The 27,614-nt window shown below is 36.0% G+C and overlaps 1 protein-coding gene across 1 annotated transcript in view; it reads left to right on the top strand.

Annotated features, from left to right (window-relative positions):
* RAB6B (RAB6B, member RAS oncogene family) overlaps window positions 1–27,614 on the top strand; it is a 44,389-nt gene that overhangs the window by 9,911 nt on the left and 6,864 nt on the right. Inside the window, exons 2-6 of the mRNA XM_032225500.1 lie at window positions 7,598–7,656; window positions 16,144–16,197; window positions 18,559–18,664; window positions 26,972–27,083; window positions 27,435–27,528. Coding sequence (XP_032081391.1) covers window positions 7,598–7,656; window positions 16,144–16,197; window positions 18,559–18,664; window positions 26,972–27,083; window positions 27,435–27,528 — 425 coding nt within the window. The remainder of the gene's footprint in view (window positions 1–7,597; window positions 7,657–16,143; window positions 16,198–18,558; window positions 18,665–26,971; window positions 27,084–27,434; window positions 27,529–27,614) is intronic.

Genomic DNA, 27,614 nt, shown 5'->3' on the forward strand with positions numbered 1-27,614 from the left:
CTAGAGCCTGTTGTAAATTTTTACTATTTAAAAATGTGATGAAGAAGAGTAGGGCTCTGTTCAAAACCAGCAGCCTATCACAAGCAGACAGTTGTCTCTAGACAGACTATAAAACAGTTATTTGTTCAAAGTCACAATACCTTTTTTCTCCTCTAGTCAGTGTAGCTCAGTCAGGACAGATTTTTCCTGCGTTCCACAGATAATGTCAAAGAGGCCTGTGACCTCCATGATGAATTGCTGAGACTGTTTTGTGCTAGACACCTTTGATCTAGTATTGATTTGGCTGGGCTGCCTGGCTAATGTATAAAAATTGTCCTTTTTCTTTCCCTGTCTTCAATATCTTCCCAAGAAGAGCAGTGAAGTGGCAATTTTCTCTGTCACTGCTTGCACAACACACTGAATAATAAAGTAGCTAACCATTTTAGTCTTGTGTGTTGACTGAACTTATATCATGTTGCTAGTAATAATTTAGTGTATCCCATGAAGCCCCCAAAATGGCTTATGCCTGTGAACAAAACATATGGGTTGGTTGCAGTGTACTAAATTCTCATCTGGAGTTCCAGATAAAGCTAGATTTTAATAGTATAAAATCAGACCTCCAAATCTCTGTAAGCTGATGTATGATAAAAAAAAAACTGTTGCATATTTGTATTAGACTTCTTGTGGAACTGAGTTTTCCCCTCTTGTTTCATTATGCATCTATTTCACTTTTCACGAAACCCATCCTTAATAACTAAGTTAATTGAGCCACAGTCCCTGAATGCGAAGCATTACGTGGTTTCTTGTGAGAGAAATTTTAGATGAATTGTTAGACTCCGGGATCTTCCGTCTACTCTTTTCCCCTGCTTTTTTTATTATTTTAGATTTGTAGGCACAGCAAATGGCAAGCTTGTGTTTCTGTGAAAATGGCAACAGATCAAAACTCTGAAGAGCAAATGTTTATAACCTTTTACAGTTGCCAGCATGTAATGATCAAAAATAAAAAGGAGATAAAATATTTTGCGAGTTTGTGCAAGATTCTGGTGTTCTTGCATGAATGCTGGCTGGTGCATGCGCCTGGAATACAAATAGCCTCCCTGTCTAGGGTTTGCTGCGTAACTGTTCTTCAGTTTTTCAAGCAAGGCATGTATGAAGCAGGTTTCACCTTTCCCTTTGACTGACTGGGCTTTGAAGAACTGGATTGACTGATGCAAGTGTTACAGAGATTGCTAGCTGAATATTTGTCTCTTTCTTGGATTCTGTGCATGGATCCTGTGCTGAATGTGTGCCACATGCGCCTAAGGGTTGCTGTATGTAATACCAGTATTCCTACATAAAGTCCTTAGGCAAAATAAATGTGATTGGGTTAGGCAGAAAAATATTGGAAGAAGATAAAGTTTTATTTTAAAAAAAATACCTGGACAGGCTTTTGCCTTGCAGCAAGGATATGAAATAACAATATGTTAAGTTGGAGAAAGCAGTTGCAATTTAGGGCAGAGACAAGCAACCTTTAAGACATGTTTGGAATTTGAGTGAATGGGGCTGGTTTTCCAAAATGGTTTTCATGGTGATCAAGATCAAGAAGGCAGACAAGTAGTGATATTCCTACTATTCCAATATATTCACATGCAAATGACATCTAAAATCCATCCTTAAGAACAAAGCTTTATACAATGCAAGTAGTCCCCAGCTTACAACCATTTGTTTAGTGACCATTCGAAGTTACAATGGTACTGAAAAAAATATTTATGACAGGTCCTCAAACGTACAATAGTTGCAGCATCTCCATGGTCAAAATTTGGGCAGTTGGCAACCAGCATACTGTATATTTATGAGATCATATGATCGCCATTTGCAATCTTCCCAGATGGCCTGCAACAAGCAAAGTCAATGGGGAAAACCATATTCACTTAACAACCATATGATTCACTTAATAACTGCAGTGATCCACTTTACAACCGTGGCAAAAAAAGCTCATATAATCAGATGCAACTCTTTTTTCAACCTCCTTTCTTAGCAACAAAAATTCTGGTCCCAATTGGGGTTGTAAGTCAAAGACTATCTGTAGTTTCCCTTCTCAGTACCACTGATTGACAATAAGCCTCTTCAGCAAATTGACATAACAAAGAGCAAGAAAAACTTGCCATGCAGATTTCTGATAACAGGAAACTCACTGCTACTATTTTCTTTCTTTATGCCTCAGCATTGGCATATTTTGCATACTTTTCCCTTCATACAAACTGATAAATCTTTTTATTTTTAAGCCAGTTACCATGTCCTTGACTGGAGGCTCCATGTCTATCCTTTCTTCTCTACTTTGATTTACTTACAGTTACCTTCTGTTCCTAAAGTGAAAGATGTTAGCACATTATTTGGTCTTTGATTGCTAGCTTTCATCCTGAAAACTACTTTTCTTCATCCTCAATTCATTTTATTACTAATTTGCCCCAAATCTTTTGGCAAGATTTCAGTTACCAAAAAATGTTTTTGGAAGTATTTAATATTTTTAAAGGTTTCTAAAGAAAAACACTTTAAAAAAAAGAATTAGCTTTTAATCATAGGTAAATAATTGCTTAGGTAAGAACAAGAAATACAAAAATTATATGCTATAAGTATTCTACTATATAGAATATATCTTGTGCCATTTGCAGCTTTTCAGTGAACAAATGAATAAAACTATTCAGCTCTATCAGTTTTCTGGAAATAGGAATTCTCAAATACTATATCTTATCTTTAAAAGTATTTAACAAAAACTAACATTGGAAAATAATCAAATTATTTCTGCCTGGTTTTTGTTCCAGCAGTTTTAAATCACTGTGTAGATTATCCCAGAAAATATTAAGATACTTTCTTGCAAGATGTATACAATGAAGTCAGACACATATTAAATCGGACTAACATTTTTGGATCATCTTTTCTTTTCTATACATTGATGGAGGTGATGGTTGATATTTTATCGGATATTTAGATTATTTTGTTGTGTGTTGTTTGTGATTGCTTACATTTTATCAAGAATGGGAGGAGACGTGTGTCTCTTCTTTTTGTACTATTTTGCAACTTGCACATTCTAGTCCTTCGTGATGAAACAAATAAGCTGCCAATGTAGAAACCATGTATAGGGTCCACTGTAGGGAAGCTGGGAGTTCTTGTTTCATTATACAAAAGCCTCAAAGCAGTTTGTATTTCTCATTCTTACATTTTGGTTTAGTCTCTGAATTAACAACTGAATGCTGTTGTACAAAAGAATTATTGGAAAGAGAAGATCCAGAATTGTATCTTTTTCTATTTCATGTAATACAAAGTGAGAGTAATGCAATTAAATTGGTTGATGGAGGTGTGTGTGCAGGAATTAACCTTTTTCCAACTAATGGCCCTATCCATAAATCCCTTAGTGGAGAATATAGATTTAGGAATTTGTTTCATTGATAGAATTAAAGTTGGCTAATAAAAGCTTGTGAGAATTCTTGCAACATTGCTGACATCTACCATCCAGAAGTAGGTTTTCAGTTATTTATATTCTGATTTTTTTCTTGGTTCTTCTTATAAACCATGAATATTTGAATATTGGAATAAACAAAAGGATAAGCTGTAAATTCAATATGAGAAATATAATTTTGGAATAATTGCTAAAATTCATTCTGTATCTTCCCCCTTCCTATTAACTCAAAGATGCTGCACATCTAACTAGCCGGATGTCCTATTTTACAAGATAAATTTGAACATTGTCTGGTTTTTTTAAAAAGGGTTATTTAAATGGAGGCAGAAGCTATATGTGCACAAGTTACCTAGTTATAGTTTTTCTGACATAATGAGTTGCTTTTATAAAATCAAATCTATATCCATAAATTAACAAACGTAGATTTTATGTAAATATTCTTCATGTCATGCTCTGCGTTTGCGGGCATGTTTTCTTAATTCTTTTTCTCCTTCTTGACAATGCATAAACAGTCTAAGATAGAATTCACGGTTGATGCTGGTTGTAGCATTATAAAATGTCATGGTACAGTGGAACCCCTCTACAAGGAATAATTCCTCCTGTTGTCCCTGTTAGTATTAAAATGAAATTGTCTCTGGCATCGATAGTGATGGCTGCTGGAGGCAATATTATTTATTCTCTCCTTTCCCATTAAAAGAAAATCACTCTGCTATGTCCCCACCTTGCCATACTTTTTTTAAAAGTAGTGCTAAATAGTTGTACCATTCTTTTAAACAATAATTCCCTTCTTTTCCACAGGCGAATCATATTTTTAATGATAGCTCTGGAATGCTGGAATACTAAATTAGCTGGCATTAAGCCTTATCCACTGAATGTAGTGTTAAAGCAAAATATGGTATTTTACTTTTTTTCTGGCAGGAGATTTTGATGGAATGGAAATGTGTGAAAAAATTCCAACCAATAAAGATTCTTGTTGTTGCACTCCTGCTGGTGTGCCCTCAACACTGGATGCTCATTAAACCTAAAGAGAGCTCCTATCTTTATAGCAGGCACAACAGAGGGAATTAGCATACTTAATTAAGGCTCTTGATGAATGGCTCTGTAAAGTTTCTTAATTAACCAATGTCTCCTAGGGGGGAGATGGTGTTAAACCAAGGTTGAGTTAAAATGTTTTCCTTTTTATGCATTTAATTAGCATAATCAGAGTGCTGTTTTTTTCATTGTTGTGTGTAGAAAGGTAGATTTTTCTGAGATACACGTTACATTTGGGAGCATGTCAGGAAAAGGATAGATCAGACCTCATCGTATCTTCTCTTGAGTTAGGGTAGGAAACTGCAGACTATAGAAAAGTAATTAATTGCCTAGTAAGAAACAAGTCACTCACCTATTTTGAAACTAAAGCAAACGCTGGAAACGTTGAAACCGCAAAGAAAGCAACCTTATCAAATGTAATGAGAATAACTGAAACTAATGCAGTGACAATTTTTGACAGAGTGGTAACATCTGCCTTGATAATAAAATAACTTATATTTGTGGGATGGAAATAGTACTTTTTTTTTTCAGTCAAACCATCATAGTAGCCCCTGTACTGGTTGGCTGGAAAGAAAATGTAAGTATAGCTCTGATTATATTACTGAGTTGCATAATGAATCATCTGCAAGTTCAGAGGTCATCAAGGACTCCACAAAAAAAGTAATCTCCTAGTAAATCATGAATAAAGATTTGAAGATTAGGGCCAATTTCTTAACACTTATTATTGCTTTGGTTCCCTGATGGGACTAAGGATTTGTTTATTTATTTATAAAAATGTATACACTTCGGTTTCGATGGCTCTAAATGGTAAACAGTACAACATACCCTATAATCTTATGTAAAAACTATTAATAAATTAATACTTTAAATTCAACAGTGTATTTTATCAGTAATATAAGCTAAAGGGGGAGCGGTTATAGATTTTCTGTTAAATAATAGAAACTTTCCCATATAAATATTTCTTCCAAAATGAAAAATTTGGTTAAGAAAAAACGGAATTGCTTATACTAGTTTTACTTAGAGGGTCTCTGGTTGGGTAGCTTTTTCTTTCTAGATTTTCATAGCTCATCACTCTGTATGAGTATTAAATGGAGTAAAAAAACAACCCATCCAATCTAGCATTATAAAAATAACGAAAAAGATTTTAATCCATAGGTATAAAAAAAGAATATAAAAAGTACGTAGTAGAAGAAAAACTAATCCATTCAATTTAAATAGGAAACATTTGCAAAAGTTCCATACGAAAAAGAAAATTAAAAAAATAAAATAACACACTGTCTAATGTAGCTTAATTTTGCCGCTTGTTCTCTTCTGTTTTCAAATTTAATTTAGTTTTAATTTTTTTGGTGGTAGTCTCTTTTACAATAATAAGATTTCCTCACCAGATGGACACACTTTCTCTTTCCATTTTCCTCCTGTTCCAGAGCTGTCTCAACTTCAGCAGCTTCAATGGCTGCGCTTCTGTCGCTGGCAAAAAGAGATTCTCCTGGATCAGTCAGGGACTTTGCGGTGTCCCTGAGATCAGCAGTACGTACTCTTACCTATCACCATCTCTTCGGGACGGTTTAAGTCCACCGTCCAGTGGCAAAAGTATCGACTGCGATCTTGGAGCTCCAAGATCGCACGTTGTGTCATTGTGACGTTGGCTCCTCCTCTCTCCACTCTGTATGAGTCTGTATGCTTCTTATTCCTTGTATCAAAGACCACATTGAAGCACACTGAAAACATTCAATTATTTCCTTAAAGGTATACAGGCTATAAATTTAAATCCATGTTGTATGAATCCCATTATACCTGATTTTCAGTTTTGACTGATTCTAGGGCCCTCAGTCAGGAATCTAGATAAAGAAATCAGTATTGTCCAATAAGATGAATATCTAATTTTGCAGTCCTGTAGGGTAAGCAATGGTTCGATAATATGCCTACAATGTACTGGTCATCAAGAACCAGATTTTCTTTAGGAAATACCAGCACAGTGAGCACACCTAGAGGAGTCAAGTAGAGTGTATAGTATAAGCATGATTGAGATGTGGCATGATGTTATATCATGGTAAGTTGCAGTGCTTCAAATCAATCAAATATTTGACATTTAGATGTTTTTGGTTTAAATCTTACGTTCCATCGTTTCTCAGAATTACACACACTTTGTGATTTCTTCCTTACTTAACTTGCAAGATCATTAAACTGTCTTTGATTCAACATTTCTTCTACTTGGGTAATTTTTTAATTCTCTAGAATTATTATATAAGAATTATTTTAATACAATAATTTATAATTATTATAATAATTTATAATAATAAAATAAGATAGATATTGTTATGGTTTGTCTTGTTGGAAAATGCCTGTAATAATTAGAATTCTCCATAAAATATGATATTATGAAAAATATACCTATGATATCAATATCTAGAGAATTAAAATGTCACTTTGAGTTTCTTGGGGAGATAACAGGAGAAAACTAAATCGTTTTTGAGTCAATCAAGTTACATGATAAAACAAAATTTGATCTTGTTATTTTATCATCTTATATTCCTTGTCATACTACCCTATATGTTCATTCTAATCTTATTTTTTTCCAAATATATGATGGAGTAACATAAAATAGTTTTATTAAAGTCTCAACTTCTTGAACTTTGGGGTAGCTTAGAAGTTTAAAATTCCTGCATATTTTGGTATGCTTTACGTATGATAAATTGATCGAGTATATATTTAGGTATTTGAAATCTGGGGGTTTAAAGAGAATGGATTGAGGAATGGGGTTAAAAAGACCCTTTTTAAAATGTTTCCTCTTTACCATAGTTAAACTGCCAGTTGATGGAATAAAGTGATTACATCAAAAGGAAAGGTGGATGGCCTTCATCAACTTCTTTGGCAACCATTTTACTGTGACTAAAATACGCAGTTCTTAGGAATGTCTGTACACAGGCTGCCCCCTTGTCCTTTTACAGATACAGGTTTGAGGAGCCTTGTTTGTGAATAATCATTTGTGAATAATTTTAAAAAATAGAAAATAGATTTCACATCTGATTTGAATAAGAATTATGCTTCTAAAATACCTGCTTATGGGTTGAATGGGATATACAGGATTGTGACTGATCTCTCAACATTCATGGCTACTGTTCAATCTCTAATTGTTGTTTTCCTTAACAGTTGGGAAGACATCCCTGATCACAAGATTCATGTATGACAGTTTTGACAACACATATCAGGTTAGCTGTTTTATATTCAATCACATGATATATGCTAATAAAGTGGAATGTTTCTGGGTTAATAGACTGTCGGTATGAAAGCTTGCATTGATATAAAAATATTTATTTTTCTAATTTTATTTAATAGCAATGCTGCATACCTATTAAATTGTTTGTTGCCCAGTCGGCCAGATGTTGAGACTGGATTTGGCATTTTTGTCCACCTAGCAAGTCTTTCCCAAGGATCTGGGATAGACATAGGTGGATGTTTGATGGTGTTAAAGGTAATTGTCACAGGACACAAGATGTTCCAAGTAATATTAACTACCTTTTGAAATTGACTAATGGTGATTTTGTCAATGTTGATGGTATTCAAGTGAGGCTCCAGTTGTTTTGGAAATGCGCCCAAGGCATCTATTACTTTTGGTACTATGTTTGCTTTCTTTTGCTATAGTAGTTCTATTTCTATTTGCAGATCTTTGTATTTTGTTATCTTCTTCAGTTTTTTCTCTTCTATTCTGCTATCTCCAGGTATTGCAACGTCCATTAGCCAGACTTTTTTGTTTTTGTTTTATTATTATTAGCTACCTGAAATTTCCTAATTATCTTCAAATAAAAAGCTCATCGCAGTAGGCCAACCTTTCAAGTATATCAGTTATCAAAGCCAATCTGCCTTCTTCAGAGATAGATGTCCCTACTTTATGAGTCAGAACCTCTAAAAGACCATTCTTGCCACTAATAATATGTGGCCATCTAGCATCAATGATGGATCCTGGACAACCCCTAGAGTACAATTATATCACTTAATGGAGATTTAAAACTCCATCAAAATTGTGTATTTCCCAAAATGTCCAAACCCTGCTTCCAGTTATAGCTTCATATTGGATTCAGCTTCAGTTTTATTTTCCTATATTCACTCTTTTATGCCTGGATAAATTAGAGAGTCTGTTACAGCCAGTCTAGAGTCAATAGAAAAAGTAATCAGAAAATAAATGTAGCTGAACATTATCAGCATATAACACACACTTATGATGCTGAACCTTATTGAGTTCTAGCAGTTTTATTGCTATACAGCAGGGGTGTCAAACTCAAGGCCTGGGGGTCATATCTGGCCCGTGGGGCCTCCCTGGAAACAGTAAAGGACTGGCCCGTGGTGCCTCTGTCAGCGAAAATGGGCTCCGAATCTCCATTTTCAGCTGGGATGGCTGCCACGGGCAGCCCTCCTAAACTGGCAGGGAGTTGCAGGAGGCCATCGCAGCTGAAAACGGAGCTTGGGAGCCTGTTTTCGCTGGCAGAGCACTCAGGCCACCACAGGCGCCCACGACACAAGTGACGTCGAGCTGGCCATGCCCCCCCTGGCCATGCCCCTCCCCCAACGTGAAACAGAACCCTGATGTGGCCCTCAATGAAATTAAGTTTGACACCCCTACTATAGAGGCTTATAAGGGATTTTTTTAAACATTAAATTCAGTTGTGTTTGAAGGCCACACATAAGCCACGTTGGTTGTCATTGGATACCTATAGTATCCTCTGATGCCCAACCCCCAGTCTGTTGGAGAGATCCAAGCAAATTGGAGCAGATTTTAAGGTCAGGGACATTATAGAAGTTAAAAGATAACTAATGAATTGTTTAGTGTTGCTCAGAGCAGCAGACATGTCTTGCTCAGAATGCCAGCTATTGGTGTTAGTCATGTTCAGTACACTCCTGTCTTTTAAATACTTCCTTTTCTTAGAGTATGTTAGAGGTTGTAGCAAATAATGTTAGCAGTTAATATGCTATAAACCAGTGATACTTCCTGCTATAGATAAGGCTTCTGTTGAATGGTAAGTAGGTTCTCTGAATTAAAAGTATTAAAAATCAAAATGAAAAGCAAAAGTTCCTCTAATCCAGATCAAGAGTAAGAAATCAGAAGGGGTGAGAAAAGCAGTTCTTATTTATTTATGTTTGTTTGTTTGTTTTGTTTTGCCAAGCATGTATAAGATAACAGATATAAGTATATACAAAACTATTAATACATGAAATGGATACGAATAAATTGGGTTGTTATGACAAGGACAGTAGGCAAGTTGGAGCGTTTATGCATGCCCCTTAATTGTGCCTTATATGTTAACCAGCTGCTGTGCTGATCATTTTCTCCTTAAGCTACAGAGCTAGTAGCTTCTAGCTAGGAAGACTCTCTCTATGACCATATGTTCACAGTTTACAATTTGAAACAGGTTTCAACCAGCCTAAAAGACTGTTGGCCTTCAGCTATCATTTCCTCTGCCCTCCTAGATTTAAAGAGTCACCTGACTCAATGATGATGGCAATTTAATGTGGTAAACAAACTCCCCTTTCACCTTTTGACAGGCAATTTAAAATGCATGCAGGAGTAGAAGCATTGCTTGAGTGAACTTAGTAGATTGATTTTCTTGTTAAACCCTGCTTCAATTTCCAGGATAGCTTTTTGGGGCCGTATAGAGTGGCATCTTTTCTCACAATATTTTTCACATTCCTTTCTGGTTACTTGAATTTGATGCCAATAAAGCACACCCAAGGGCTAGAAGTTGCATTTAAATGCAAAGCTATTTAATTTTTAGTTTTCAGTCAATTCAGTTATTTAAAATTAAAAAGACCTCCGAATGTCTCAATATACTTCTTCCAACAAATATGAAGTTTATATTAGTGAAAAAAATCTGTACAAATTGCATATACTCATGAAAAGAATTTCTAAAAATGTATCATATTATTGAACTTGTTTAATAGAAGTATATATCAGGCTACGTTGTAAACTAAAGTTGCATAGATTTTAGCATACCTTTTCATAATCAGATTTGATAAATGACCTTGGAATATTTTATTACATGTAAAACAGGTAACATGTTCAAGGGTTGTAACTTCAGAGTGACTATTTCTTATTACAAAATTTAAAAAGTGCATATATTGCAATTTTCGTACAATACAATATCCACCAAGTACAATACATCCTGATGTGATATACTCCTGGGCTTACTGTACTCTATGCTTCATTGTTTTAGGTTTTCTCATGGATGTGTAGAGATACAACTACTCTTCTGACTGGGTTCTTTTGTTATGTGCCTTTGCCCTTGTTCTTTCTTCTTTCGTGGCTTTTCATTGCAGAGGAGGAAGTCATATGTTCTAGGGAAAAATGTGTTATTCTGATCATAAAACTTGTTTCCCTTAATACTAAAAAAAAAGTATAACAGCACAACTCGGTTAGCACTGTCTTCCTGATTTAGACTATAAGGTAGGACAACTTTAATTTGTGATATATGATTTTAGCCTTGCCATTTTCATGGTCTGCAGACAAAATGGCATCAATTTTGATATGCAGAAATGAAAGCAGGTTCATCTGTATTTAGAAAAAATCACATCTAATTGCATTTAATTTCTACATCTTGCAAATGAAGCAGGTGCATGAAGCAGCTAAACTGAAACTGGGAGAGGAAAGATATTAGAGACAGCACATATGAAAACCAAGGGTTGAGGGAAATATTGTTTAACTCATGGCCCCACTTTACAAAATGCTTTACAGATGTTGCTACTTCTCAGAGCTTGTTGTCCATCAACATTGCTGTTTATCACCAAGAAGCCTCTAAAGAGCCGAGGTGGCGCAGTGGTTAGGGTGCAGTACTGCAGGCCACTTCAGCTGACTGCTATCTGCAGTTCAGCGGTTCAAATCTCACCGGCTCAAGGTTGACTCAGCCTTCCATCCTTCTGAGGTGGGTGAAATGAGGACCCAGACTGGGGGGGCGATATGCTGACTCTGTAAACGGCTGAGAGAGGGCTGAAAGCCCTATGAAGTGGTATATAAGTCTAATTGCTATTGCTATTGCTAATGTGACTACAGGTTCCTAACTTGTTTCTGCTGTATTGTTTCTCTTGCTGTTGATGAAAAAGTGACTAATTTTTGCATAATATATGTCCTTGGGGATTTAATATATTTATATATTTAATAATATTCAAATTTCCTTTTGTTCTGAAAAATAAATGTGAACTCTTGATTTACCTTGTTTTTCACTTGAAAATATTTGTGTCTGGAGATTAAATCTGCATTCTTCATTTCATGCGTAATATGGCTTGTGTTAAACATATTTTAAATCAGCTCTTTCTTGTGAAATCTTGGGAAGGCTTGCCCTGAAAGGTGGGTGATATAAATGAATTAACATGGAAGGAAAGACAAGGGAGTCATCTACAATTTGAATGAGTCTCCTGACCAATAACAGCCATTGCAACCCAATAGCACATTGTGTATTAGAACCCAATTGGAAAAAGCTGCTTTAATAAGCTTTAAAAAAACCCACTCCTGCTATCTAAGAAAAAAAATGCCTAAGTGATGCTTTCAAACAGCTCTGGCTTCAGACTGATTTTGACACTGATCTCATGTGGCAGGGATTTCACACAAGAATTGTCATACTGCTCCATTTAATGCAGCACGCATGTTCCACAAACAAAAGCAAGACAATATTCCTGGAATGCAGAAAGATTGTTCTCTCTTGCTTTTACTGTGGGCATCTGGTATACTGTATATGATGGATCCATGCACTCATCAAGCATTGCAATAAGATTTGCTATGAGTGTTTTGGTTTGTAGTTCATGCTCTTAATTTCTGCGTATCATAGGTTTTGCCAGCTTGACAAAAAGAAAGTAACTGCATCTTTTCCGATTCTGAAGAGATTACCTGTCCTAAGCTGAATAGCAGGAACTGGGGATGGGAGATGGGGATGAAACAATTTATGCATTGTGTGACTTAATAGAATTTGGCTTGAAGTAAATGAGAGGGAAATCCTAAAAGAGCAGTGTCCAAAAAAAAGTATATTATTAAGGATCTCTGGAATGTATACCCATGCTGTAAAACAATTACAAGAATGATGCTTGATATAAATATTGAAAATAAATGGAATTATATATTAGCAACCCCTTCACACAGACACTGATACCATATCTATTTCTAGTAAAGTTAGAGAAAATCCTTTGAAATTAATGTAGCACTAGTATTATATCCCAATGCTTTTAGCAATATATATATGCACAAATGCAACACACACACACACACACACACACATATATATATACACACACACACATACATACATACACACACACATACACACACATACACACACATACACATACACATGCATACATATACATACATACACCCAACAATGTTAGTGGGCAATGTTTAGAAGGTAAACATTGGCAATATTAAAATATGCATTTTATCCTTGTTCAAAGATAAAAATGAAAATATTAAGAACACAGATGTTAGGTTTATGCTGATAACAGCAAGAAATGTTGTTATTCAGAAATAAAGACATAAGAATTTCAACACTAGATGTTTGATACTGTAAATTATTAGTATTGTCTCAATGAAAGGACCCACGGATACAAAAAATGCATGTTCTTTAGGTATAACATTCCTTTTAATTTGATTTGTAAAGGTTGTGTACCTTTTTATATAAAATTGGAATCAACAAGGAGGTACTTAATCGCAACAGTGGGGTGAATTTTGTGGCATGGAGATATATCATTATCTTAAAGGAGAAGGAGTCTTGCATTTGTTATGAAGAACTGTATTTTCTAATAGTATACTTTTTTCTGTATTTTTTTAAAGTTAATATTCAGTAGATGGTGGACTACTTTTGCAATTCCCTTACATATCCTGTTTCCCTGAAAATAAGACCTCCCTGGATAATAAGCCCAATTGGGCTTTTGAGCGCATGCACTAAAATAAGTCCTCCCCCCAAAATAAGCCCTCCTCAAAAATATTGCAACACAGCAGCAGCCATGAGTGACCACACTCGCCGCCTCCTGCACCTCAAAATTAATAAGACCTCCCCCCAAATAAGGCCAAGCGCCTATTTTGGGGGTCAAAAGAAAATAACGCCCTGTCTTATTTTCGGGGAAACACAGTACTTATTTAAATTCTGCTGTATTAAAAGTGATATCTGGCAAAAAAATTCTGGTTTTCCTTCTTCTCATCATTTTTCTCTTATCTCACCTCCAATATGACCCTTACAGAGAAATGATTTGGTGCCATTCCTATTGATCTCCAGTGGCCCTCCCAACCCTTTCTGTTGTTCTGTCTGACTTTCTTCTCAAATGCCTCCTTACTCCTGAGATTCAAAGGCCTTGAAACTCAAAAGATTATTTGTTTTTTTTTTTCTAATAGGAACTGTGCATATCAGGATCCGGAGCTTAATTAGCTTCCAAACCATACTGCTTTTCTTTCTTTCATCCCACTCTATCCCCTTCTGACAGCTGCGGCTACAAAGCAAATCAATAAAAGGGCCCTAAAATAGAAGGACATTTTCTCCATCATCTGAATATAGAACACCCACCGAAAATATGAAATTAAACTGTATTATTACACTGTAAAGTCAAGATTCTAAGAAACCTAAAAGACTGAATATAAATTCAGTAATCACTTTCTGCATTTCTCAGAGAGATATGTAAGTGAACACCAGATAAGGCCAAGCCAATCTGAACAAAGGAAGTGCACAGCAGTGGGTGAACTGCCAATCATTTCTCACTTGTCAGTTTTCTAGTGACAGCCATTTGTTTATGTCCTGTTGGTTGCTGTTTGATCTTCACTATTATGTTTATCAGGAATCAGTAATAAATATTTGTGCCTTTGTGGTATGGATACAATAGAGAGCAATTTAAAAACAAGAGGTGGCATTAATATTTAGGTGGGAGGATATGCAGCAACTCAGAATTCATGCTCACCCAGACTATCTGTTGCTATGGAAGTCTAATGAAGGCAAACACTAATCTCTCTAAAATGCAATTATTTTAGTGAGATGTCAGAATTTCAGCAACAACCAGAAGTTCTAAATAAGTATTGCCTCCTTTGGCCATGGGAGTATTTCCTTATTTTTTTTCTTCACTTTATTGTTGCTTTTCACAGCAATAATAGGCAGGGCAGAATAAACCAATCTGCCAGGGGCATGAAAATGTGCAAATTAAATTCCATCTATTTCTTTCTCTGCTGTGCCACACTTGTAACTGGAAAGACTCCCTTTGATGTGTGAGCTATATCACTCGGTAGCTTAGAACAGCCATCTGAGTTCAACAGTACAAGATGGATTTTTGTCATCTTATTTTCAAATTCTATTTTTGCATTTCTAAAAAAAAAAAAACCCGAATAAATGCAACTCATTGTGGAGCACTAACCATACGGAGTCAGTGATGTGTTGGCTTGGTAAATATTGGCCAGCTGCCTCTGGAGATAATGCCTTTTGCAGACTGCAGCACACACTGTTTGATTAATCAGCTAAACTCAGAAGCAGATGTGACTTGAAATCCAAACTTCTCCACCTGAGCTCTCATACACAGCCCCTTTTTTAACTACACTGGTCAGCTTTGCAGTCATGAGGTTGTAGAGCTTCTTTGTCATGTACTCCACTACAATGCCCATATTTGACTGGGAAAAACAATTTGAAATCAAGTAATAGAAAATAACTAATATTTGTGTATATTACATCAAGTAGATGCAATTATTTTGCAGCCAAGGCCATATTTAAAAATAAAAAAAGACTTTCAAGGAGCACAGCAGGTATAGTGATGATGCAATGTAAATGATGCTAGATTGGGAAAGGATGCTTGATTGTGAACAGTGTATATAGGACAGAACTTCATTACGTAAATTATATCCTAAGAAGTCTGGATCTACTTTCTATGTTCAAGGAGACTTGGGGTCTTATTTTAACAATAATAAGGTAAAGGTTCCCCTCGCACATATGTGCTTGTCGTTCCTGACTCTAGGAGGCAGTGGTCATCGCCGTTTCAAAGGCGAAGAGCCAGCACTGTCCAAAGACGTCTCCATGGTCATGTGGCTGGCATGACTAAATGCCAAAGACACACTGAACTCTGTTATCTTCCCACCAAAAGTGGCCCCTATTTTTCTACTTGCATTTTTACATGCTTTCAAACTGCTAGGTTGCCAGAAGCTGGGACAAGTAATGGGAACTCACTACGTTATGCAGTGCTAGGGATTCAAACCGCTGAACTGCCGACCTTTCAGATCGACAAGCTCAGTGTCTTATCCACTGAGCCACCGCATCCCTTTTAACAATAATAGCCTTCCATTTTTCTTTTCAAATTGACACTTTTTCTGAAGTTTTATAAAGAACATTATAAAGTTCAGTGGGGAGGGGCAATGGGGGAACAATCTTACTGTCACTAACCCTCCCCTACCGTTGTTCTCTGCTCTCCACACATCCATCTTTTTTTATAATATTAATGTATTCTCATTGTGTTCTTTTTCTTTGTTTATTAACTTATTTCTGTTCTCTTTACACTTTGTTCATTTCTTTTTATTGTGGTAAGCTGCCTTAGAACAGCCTCACGGCGAGAGAGGAGGCAAGTAAACTTAACAAAAAAATAAATATATATGCTGCAATACTTGAGTGCACTTGTTCCTGTTGAAGCAGTAGAATGTAAAATTAATTTTGAATCAAAATAGCTGCTGACATTTCTTCTGTTTTCCCTCTTTCTTATAGGCTACAATTGGAATTGACTTCCTATCTAAAACCATGTATTTGGAAGATCGGACAGTAAGTAGCAGGAAGTGTTGAACTGCTGAGATTATGAAGCTCTGTGCTCAGAAAAAACAGTGGGCAGACATCAAGAGGTCCCCATGCTAAGCCCCTCCTGTTTGACCAAACTGATAATTAACTTGTCCACTGATGGTGTGTCATACCTAGTAGGGTTGTTTTTGTTATATTGCCCTGGACCCTATTAAGAAAATGGTGTCCTAAAAAAAAATTAGAGTCACACTTTTTCCACGTGGCTGCTTTTTTTCACAAGATTCTGCTGTTGCTCCTTTCGAAGAAGTGCAGAAGTAGGACAAATGAACAGAATTCAATCTAGCAATTATCACCTTTGGTAAACAATGACCACAAACTCCATGAATTACTCTAACCCCCCCCCCCCAAAAAAAACATTTACCTAGGATTTTGGCTGAATGTTAGTTTAGGGCAGGGGTCAGCAATTCACGGCTCTGGAGCCGCATGTGGCTCTTTCATCCCTCTGCTGTGGCTCCCGGTCGCTCGTCAACTCCACAATTTATAGGGCTTTCAGTTAGGACAGGTAGAGAAAAAAGGATGCTGTTCTAGGAGGGGACTCTATAGTGGGGGAACCAGACTTCCAGTCAGCTCCAGAATTGAATGGAGGGGTTCCAGTTAGGACCTTTGTGGCTTTTTGAGTGTTTAAGCTTGCCGACCTCTGGTTTAGGGATTAGCAACTTCACTGCATTGCTTCCATGGCAATAACTAAAGTTGCCTGTCAAGTGACCTTGATTACAGAAGGCTTCAGGGGCACATCCCATTGTTAGCTTGGCAAAAGTACTAGAATGGTTTGTCATTACTTTCTTCTGGAAATATGTTTGGCTTTCTAGTTTAGAATATTGCTATATTTCTTGGAAGCCTCTCATCCAAGGCTTTGTTTTCTTACTTGCTGCTAGCGAGATTGCTTGCCATCTCTGGAATGAGATGGAGCATGCAGTTTCTTCAAAGAAAGAAGAAATTAACTAGGAAGCTTTCCTTAAGTGCCTATGTTTTGATGCTTCTGCTTTTTCTTAGAAATGTCACTGCCCCTTCTTAAAAAAAAAAGCAATTTATAATTTGGGGAGAACCTTTTTGTAAGGATAATCCAATGTCAACACAGATGGGCGTCAGCTAAAATGAGAGAGAAGCAGCGGCGGCAGCACTGCATTAATCAGTAGCATCTTGTGCAGCGTTAATGCAATCTCAAACATCTATCTTAGTCCTAATGGATTGTTTCCAAGGCTTTCCAATTGCTTTTATGAAAATGACAGGTCGAGTATAATAGAAATGCAAGAGGAAAAGTACTGGTAAATTTCCCTAAGCTGCCTCACAGATTGTATGATCTGCTAGGGGCTAGAAGATGAATACTGTAGCTTTCTTATTTCTGCTGTCCTTTCATCAGAAGATACCAGCTAGTTGTTTCCCTAGGGAAACCGACTCAAATGTACCAAAGGGTAGGTTGCCTGCATTCAGACTAGGTTTGGTGAAGCATTCCTTTGGCAAATATTCCTGAGTCAGTTTGAATTTTGTATATGTGTAAAAGTGTTGTGCCCAATTGTACTTTATGATGACATGATGCTTGAGTATTCCTGGTGTATCGATCCTCCTGATCCCTCTAATAATGCAGATAGCTATAGACTATGTTGCAAATCTCATGAATCAATGCAAATGTGCATTGCCTATGCCTTCCTTTCAGTGAAAACCAGCGGTGACTTTTGTGATACTATTGTAGCCTGATCCCAGTTGCTTTTTAAAACCAACTATTACAGGCATCTCTCCTTCAAATTTCTATCTCACGGGCCCCTTTTTGTTCATCCTATCAAACTTTCATAGTTATAACATTTATAATATATTTTTAAGATGCCAGCTTTTTAAAATAAGAATTTCAATCTCATACTTTAAAACATACATCATTTTTGGATCCAAGATTTCACGAAGAAGTAGTACAAATATATCAAAGCAGATAATATGCATGACCAAAATTTAAACAAGCAGCAGATTGACTTCTGTCTGGTGTCCTCCAAAGGCCAACATATTTTAAGAACATCAGGTTGGGGGAAACCAATGTACAAGACATACATAGAAATTCTTTCTCCCCATCTGTGTTCTATGGATTATAAATACACAAAATTATGTTTGTAATCTTGTGTGGGCACTACATAAGATTACAAATAATGTTTTGAAGAACTAACACACAAAACATTAAATGATCTATTTAAAAAACAAAATGCATAGCTAGAAGCCTCTTCTGTTTAATTCTTTATCACTTTTGTTTTCTTCCTGTTGTTTATATCTGTTTCTCTTCCTAATTGTGTGTGTGTATATGTATATGCCTTTCTCTTTGCTGCTCTCCTCCCCTGGCCCTGGCAGGTACGGTTGCAGCTCTGGGACACAGCAGGCCAAGAGAGATTCCGAAGTTTGATTCCCAGTTACATCCGTGACTCTACAGTAGCTGTGGTGGTTTATGATATCACAAGTGAGTTAAGTTTAGATGTGGTTGTCTAAATGGAAATACACCATGAAGGCACTTTTTACTTCAATATCAGTGCTCTCTATAATATAGTACATCACATTACTCAATATAAAGTGAAACAAATGATTACACTAGAAGGATTCCTGACTGCCATCTGTCAGAAATGGTGTCAGGTCTCCTATTTGAGCCGGGGGTTGGACTAGATGACCTACAAGGTCCCTTCCAACTCTGTTATTCTGTGATTCTGATTGTACTGAAAGGATATGAGATGTTACTGGAGAGCTTGGCCCTGTTCTCCTTTATGCTACCACCGTATTTTAAGATGTAGTAATATGCAGGCATTCTAAATGTCCTTGTTAGCAGTTTCCACTACCCTTCAATCTTGTAAATTGCTATTATAAAGAACAGGAAGCTCCTGTTCGTATTGTATTATAAGGGAAGTAAAGCTTCCCTTATGTGGATAATTGTAATCCAAGGTTTTATTTTTCTTCTGTTTAATCATATCAATTTTTGGAGAGTGACTGGACAAACCCCTGTGGTTTTCTTAGCAAGGTTTTTGCCGTTGCCTCGTTCCTAAGGTAAAAGAGAAAGCGACTAAGATGGGACTAGAACTCACAGTCCCTCAGCTTCTAGCCCAATGACATAACCATTATACCAAACTGTCTGTGTATATCTACATTGGAGAAGGCTAATTCTTAAGAGGTTCAATGAATATTAGAGACATACCTTAAATTCCTAGCCAGGTGCTGGGTGGGGACTTCTGGGAATTGAAGGCCACACATCTTAATGCTACCAAGGTTAAGAATCACTGCCTTAAGGAGTAGCTTGATATTCCAAATAAGTATCCTCAAATCCCACATTCTGCTTCCACTATTATTAAACCTGATACCACTGGGAAGTCTCAGGCCAAATAAAGCAGGAATCATTTAACTATAGACTGGTCCCTTCCTGAGAAATTAGATCAATGCTTTTTAAATCTTGTTAAGAGTACATCATTTCCTTTTGTGTATATAATACTGATTGCCCATATGGTAAAAACGAATTGATTTATGGACTGAGTGAAACTAATAAACAAGCAAAACACTGAAATATCTTCTCATCGGTATTTTTATAAACAGGCTGTTTTAAATTTTTGTGGGTCTTGTTTTTTAAAGGACACATTAATTTACTTCCCTTTAACATGTTTGCAACTAGAGCGATGGTACTTTCGATTACACTCCTATTGTCCTTTCCAGTATCTATCACTATAATATTTCTCAGATGGCTTGAACTGCCAACACCAGAACTTTCTGTGGCAGTTTTGCTTTAGTACCGTGCTTGTATTTCTTTCATTTATTATAATTATATGTCATGCTTTCTTCAAATTACACTTAATTTGTAATATTTCCATATGCCCATTTTATCCTCATATAGTCTGAAAGGGAGTGATTGACTATATGATGTCTTGTAGCTGAATGTCAGTTTTAATCCATGGCTCCAAGTGTGATCTACCCTTTATAACCACATTGGCCAGTCTAATACATAAGAAAAGTCTTCCAGATCAGACCTACATTATGGGAAAGATGAAAATGCAGCAGTCATATCTCCAGCTTAAGGGCAAAAGTTCAGTGCCCAGTGCAGGAATATTTGCAAATGATCTGTCAGAGAGGTAGAAAGGTTAGCATCATAATGTCCTAAAGGAGCTCAACTAGGCTGACTTTTTTCCCATGCCCCTCCCTTTCTTGTGGTTTAAATATATATTGCAATCAAGACAGATAAATGTTTGTGTTTACACATGTTCGTTATTACTTTGTCTTAAAAAATGAACTATTTTTTCTACAGAGATGAAGTACCTATTCTCAAGAAACAGTATTTAATAAAATCCACTATAACGGCAAAAGCCATTTTATATTTGATGTCTGTAACTATACTGATATCATTGCATAAGCACATATATATTTTTATCAGCAATGGCATCTCTTCCTTGTCTGTAAAAAGTGGTTGTAAATCAGGGAATAGAAGTTGGAGAAAGAATTAGTGGTTGTAAATCAGGGAATAGAAGTTAGAGAAAGAATTATCACAACGATCTAAATAAATTATTCATAAACTTACTTAACCTGCACTACTGGTTATCCTTCATGAATTTGTACACTCCCATTTGTAAGCCATTTGAATTGATGGCCATCCACAAACTTTCTGGGAGCGAATTCCATAGTTCCATAAGTATTCTCAATGACCGATGATTTTCAGATGGCACTCGTTTTTTTCCTTCCACGAAACCTGTCTCCATGCTGAAGGAGCTACCAAGATAAAATAATTCTGATCTTCAAATGCTGGATCCAGGTTCTGCCATGAAGACACTAACTTTTTCTGAAGCCCTCTCTCGCCATTGTATTGTTCCTATTGAAAAGAACATAACAGGAGTGGGAAGTGAGAGAAAGGAGGATCTGGCTCCCTCTGGTGGCTCCAGCTGACCAAGGCAGTTGAGGAGTGAACAGACAAAAGTGATTCAGTATAAATGCTCCTTTTCTAATGGATTGCTTTGGAAGGACTGAGAGGACTGCTTTGGTTGCTATAGTTGCATACACTCTGTCTCTAACTGGCAACTGACCTTCTTAGAAAACAAATGTAGGCATTAGTGATTTGTTGAAAAAGAAAGCTTGGGCCTTCTGTTACAGTTTGTTTGCCTTAGAAGAACTTGTGGTTGAAGCTGTTGGGTATGCACAGAAAACTAGCTGTGTGAACAAAAGACACATGCAACCAAATAGTCTACAAAACAAGGATAGTGGGAATTTACTGCTGTGCTAACACAATATGTCTTTCCTTTTTTATTTTTTATTTTTTATTAACAAACATGTAAAATACACACACACAAAACCTAGACGTACACCACATTTACACAATACAATACGAACAGGAGCTTCCTGTTCTTTCTAATAGCAATTATCAATCGATACCGCTCACCTTATATTATTTCCCCTTCTATTGTGTTTCATTTGGATTTCACCATTCTTAACCCTCTTATTTTAGTCATAACTTATTATTTTTTGAGTTTTGTTATATTCCTTCATTGATTCTTGTTTCTTTCCTCCATCCACCTGTGCCATTTATCCCATATCTGGTAGAATTCTGATTCTTCTTTTCCCTGGATTTCTTTAGTTAGTTTGTCCATTTCAGCACAATCCATAACCTTTCTTATTATTTCATCTTCGCTTGGAGTTAATTTGTTTTTCCATTTCTGGGCAAAGGCAATTCTTGCCACCATAATTATATGTAGTATTAAATACTGGATTTCTTTTTTGTATTTCGCAGACATTATTACTAATAAAAAAACTTCAGGTTTCCATTCTATTTTAACCCCCGTTATTGTCCCTGTTATATTTGATCCTTTTCCAAAAAATGTTAGCCTCCTCACAGGTCCACCATAAATGGTAATATGTTCCGTGTATTGATTCACATTTCCAACATTTTGAGGAGGTATTTGTTAAGATTTTAGCTAACCTTGTTGGTGGCAGATGCCATCTGTAAAACATTTTGTACTGGTTTTCCTTGTATGCAACTGATAGTGTCATTTTTAAGTTTGTTCCCCAAAATTTTTCCCATTTGTCTAATTCAATATTACAGCCAAAGTTCTGTGACAAAATGTCTTTCCTAAGGGATACTTTATCCGAACAACGTCTGGCTACAGCTGCAAGTGGCTAGTACAGAAATGCTTAAAATGTTAGTATTAGCTCTGTTTGCAGCTTGAGCATGAAAAATAGATTAGTTGTAAATTGTATGGATGTTGCTTGTGATATGCATGTTTTAAAATCTTCTATCCCACTCCTCCTCCCCTTGGTGTATTTCCACTATATGTCAATGTACTCAACTTGTCCTATTACAGAGAAATTAAAGAGAAACAGTATATCTGTGAAGTCGCATTACATTGAAATCTAACACATAGTATATATCCCTCCCTCCCCCCCAACACCCCACCTCCCTCCCCCCCCACTTCCCAGAGCCCGTACATGGTATAGATTTTTAACAAACACAGTCTAAAATATATTGAGAAAAAAGAAATAAAAAAAAGAGGTTAATAACATCTCTACATTGATCTTAGCTTCTTCCTGCTACACTAACTTTGAACAGTTTAAATCATTCCTGATCTTAAGCATAGACTATCTGGAATTTCTTAGTCCCGTATTTGTTTTGTATATAGTCAATCCATTTTTTCCAGTCTCGTTTATATCTTTCATTTGAATGATCTTTAAGATATGCCGATATTTTAGCCATCTCGGCTAAATTTGTAACTTTCAATGTCCATTCTTGAGTTGTAGGCAAGTCTTCCTTCTTCCAGTATTGCGCCACCAACAGTCTTGCCGTCGTTATTAGGTGCAGAATCAAGTTAGTCTCTACCACTGTAAAGTCAGTACATATACCTAGTAAAAATAACTGAGGAATAAACTTTATCCTTCTTTTAAAGATATTTTGCATAATCCACCATACTTTTATCCAAAATGCCTTAACCTTTTGGCAGGTCCACCATATATGAAAATATGTAGCATCGAGAGAACCACAACTCCAACATTTAGGCTGTACATTCGGATACATAGAAGCCAGCTTTTTAGGATCTAAATGCCATCTATAGAACATCTTATAAAAATTTTCTCTCAGGTTTTGAGCTTGTGTAAATTTCACATTTCTTACCCAGATTCTTTCCCATGTATCCAACATTATTGGTTCTTCAATATTTTGAGCCCACTTTATCATACAATCTTTAACTAATTCTGTTTCCGAATCCATCTGTATTAATACATTATATATCCTCTTTATATGCATTAAACTTTGATCTCTTATTTGTTTAAACAAATTATCCTCAACTTGTATAAAACCAATTTTTTGATCTATTTTCCACCTGGCCTGTAATTGCCCATACTGGAACCATGTTTGAACTACCTTCTCCTCTTTTAATACCTCTAAAGATTTTAGTTGTAGTACCCCTCTTTCCAAAATGAGAAGCTGTCTGTAGGTAGTTCTATCCTGTTTTTGTGCTATATTCATATTTCAATTGCATGTCTAGGAATTGCCCACATGGGTATCTTGTCATTTAATTTATATTGGTATTTTTTCCAGACCCGCAGTAAAGCATTTCTTAAAATATGATTTCTAAAATTCTTATCCAATTTTTTGTTGAATAACAGGTAAGCATGCCAACCATATACCAGATCGTATCCCTCGATATTCGTATTCTATCATTAGTTAAATGAGTCCAATCACTAATTACAGATAGCGCCACTTCATCATAATATAGTTTTAGGTTAGGTAATTTCAAGCCTCCTCTCTCGCGTACATCTTGCATTATTTTCCTCTTTACCCTTGGCTTTTTTCCTGCCCATACAAATTTGTTGATACCCTTCTGCCATTCTAAAAGATTCACATCTTTTTTGAGTATGGGTAACATTTGGAAGAGAAATAAAAATTTTGGTAAGATGTTCATTTTCACTGCTGCTATCCTACACAACAAAGATAAGTGCAATTTCTCCCATTTTTTCATCTCTGTCTGTATACTATGCCAAAGTGGTTCATAATTATGTTTATATAGTTTCCCATTTGAGGTTAAAATATTAACTCCAAGATATTTGACTTTTTTGACTATCTCACATCCTAGCATCCCTCCTAGTTCTTCCTTTTGTTTAGTATTCATATTTATAGCTAATATTTTTGTTTTTCCTAAATTTATTTTAAAACCAGACACTTGACCATATTGATTAACCGTATTCATTAAACCATACTGGATTTCTGTGGTTGTTCCAATATTATGACCAAATCATCCGCAAACGCGCGCACTCTGTATTCTTGCAGAGTTATAATAAACAATAGTGGGGACAAAGGACAGCCCTGTCTTGTACCTTTTCCAATTTGAAAAAGTCTGTTAAACTTCTATTGACTATGTTTTGTGCTGTTTGCTGTTGGTATATTGACTTTGATTGACTCCTATCTGCATTTTCTGCAATATCTTCAACAGAAATTGCCAGTTAACTCGATCAAAGGCCTTCTCAGCATCCAAAAATAGGAACGCAGCAGGAATTTGGTTGTTCTTTCCCAAATATTCTAATGCATTAATAATTAATCTAACATTACTTTTCATCTGTCTCCCCTATATAAACCTGTTTGGTCGGTGTGTATCAATTGTTGAGTAACCAGCATTAACCTATTTGCTAATATTTTAGTAAAAAATTTATAATCTACATTAAGTAATGAGATAGGTCTATAATTTTTTGGTTGGGTAGTGTCTTGATCTTCTTTGGGTATCAAAGATATAAACGCTGTCTTCCAAGATGGAGGCACCTTACCTTCCATTTGAATCTTATTAAATAATTCTCTAAGAGGTTCTACCATTTCTAACTGTAAATTTTTACAGTAAACCACTGTCAAACCATCTGTACCTGGTGCTTTCCCTAACTTTAGTTGCTTAATTACCTGCAAAATTTCCCCCGAGGTTATTGGTTGGTTCAATTTTTGCCTGTGCTCTTCTCTAACTGAGGGTATTTTCTCTTTATCTAAGTATTTGTCTATATCTAAACCATTAATTTTATCCCCTTTATACAATTCTGTAAAAAATTCCCGAAATGCATCGGGAATTTGAATCTCCTCCTGTTGAAACACCTCCTTCCCTCTATAAATCAGTTTAGATATATTTCGAGTTTTCCTTTTTTTCCTAATCTGATAAGCTAACCATCTGCCAGGTTTGTTTGCGTTACAAAAAGTATTGTGTTTTGCATATAATAAACTAGTGGCTACCTGGTCAGAGATCAACATGTCAAATTGAGATTTTAATATGGTAATTGCTTCCTTAACCTTTGTATCGCCTGGATTCATTGTTAACTCCAACTCTTTCCTCTTAATTTCCTCTTCCAATTCTGTTCGTTTTAGCCCTTGTTTATGTCTATGTGTTTTATTTATATTCATCAGCACTCCTCTCATATACGCTTTGCTTGCATCCCATACGAATTCCATAGGTGTACCCTTATTCATATTCAAAACAAAGTATTCAGATAACAATTTTTTACAATCATTAATATACTTTTCATATCTGAATAAGTTTTCATTCAGTCTCCAAGACCTTCTTGCCTGCACTGCCCTTCCCAATTCCATCCAAACTGGGTTATGATCCGAAAGGACCCTAGCCGCAATCTTTGTCTTCTTCACCCTAGAAAGCAAATCATTAGTGATTAGTATAAAATCAATCCTTGAAAGGGATTGATGTCTATCAGAAAAGAAAGTGAAATCATATTTCTCTGCGTTTCTTTCTTGCCAAATATCTCTCAATTCAAAGTCGTCCATCATGTCAAAAAAAGGTTTGGGTAGCTTAGCTCGCATTTTAGCTTTTGGGCGAGAAGTCGTCTTATCTCTTTTAGTGTCTATCACATCGTTCCAGTCACCCAATTGTATACAAGACCTATAATCCCACTGTACTAATTTAGCATGCATGTTTTAAAATCAACTGGCTAGGGGAAGGGGGCATAATAATCACTGTGTTCTGATAAAAAAAAATCAGAATTTTTTTTGTTGACATTAGTTCTATTTCTTCTATAGATGAGGTGCTGCTAAGAACATTCTAATGGACATTGTGCTGAAAGGCACATTTGATGTTATGCCCAATCACTGTTTGGATTACAATTATAATAAAGCAACAAGATTTCAACCTTCTGTTCACTTCCTGTCCATTCCTGTCCTTGTAAAAATACTTTACGTTGTGTAATATTTTTGTATTCAAACCTTTTCTCTTTTGGCTTTCATTGTCCTGGCGTTTGTATCCAAAATCTTAGTTTTGATTTCTTTGAATCACTTTTATTTCTTCTTTCCTCTAGCCTCATAACACAGGCAGAAAAGTTGATATCACTTCTTTATTGTACAATTTCTTTGTGTACTTTTATCTTTTTCATCCCAGGAAATGAGATTCTCTATAAGGAAATCCAGTCAGCTGTCCAGCTTCTCTTCCAAATAATCTTATGAGATAGCTTTAGTAATTGGTGCAAAATCCCCGTTAAATTTTCACATATAAATAAATAATTTTAACCTAAGCACAATATTCAGTCACTCTGAATTGATTAATCCAGAGAAACCCAGATATGGGTGGAGTAACTGGCTAAAAATTATATGAGTTGTGGTTCAAAAACATTTGGGGACCAGAGTTTCTCCATCCCTGAGTCTGAATGAATTTTCTCAAATTCATTCAACACTGTGACTATTGTCAGAAATCATAAAAATTCTCCAAATCCTTTGGCTAAGCCATTTCTATCATCTGTTGGAAAGACTGGTCTGTACCTAATTTCTGGTTTTTCTTCACAGATCTCAATTCCTTCCAACAAACTTCCAAATGGATTGATGATGTCCGAACAGAAAGAGGAAGTGATGTCATCATTATGTTAGTGGGCAACAAAACTGACCTTGCAGATAAAAGGTAAATACCCACTATCAGAAATGAAAAGGAAGCAATTCAGGTACAGAAGGTCTCTTAATTTGTCTAAACTGTACACAGAAATGTTGAAGAGAGGCAGTATGTCATATACTATGGAAGACCTCTAAGGCAGTGTTTCTCAACCTTGGCGACTTGAAGTCCACAGGACTTAAAGTCACCAAGGTTGAGAAACACTGCTCTAAGTCTCTTTGTCAAAGGAAGAGATACCCTAGAGTGGTATTTCTTCTTGCATTTGTTATGGAAGCAGGTGGATCTTAATTCCAAGATATCTTGTTTTCCCCACTTTCCCAATTGCATTGAATCAGCTACCATTTTCTTTTTGTCTGACTCTAGGCAAATCACCATTGAAGAAGGGGAACAGAGAGCTAAAGAACTGAATGTAATGTTTATTGAAACAAGTGCAAAAACAGGATACAATGTAAAACAGGTAATACATGCTTATTCTTGGGTACACATAAGAAATTGCATTTTTCATACATGAGAAAGGATACATAACAAGGGGAGAGAATATAC

The sequence above is a fragment of the Thamnophis elegans genome, chromosome 10, assembly GCF_009769535.1.
Source record: "Thamnophis elegans isolate rThaEle1 chromosome 10, rThaEle1.pri, whole genome shotgun sequence".
Classification (NCBI taxonomy): Eukaryota; Metazoa; Chordata; class Lepidosauria; order Squamata; family Colubridae; genus Thamnophis; species Thamnophis elegans.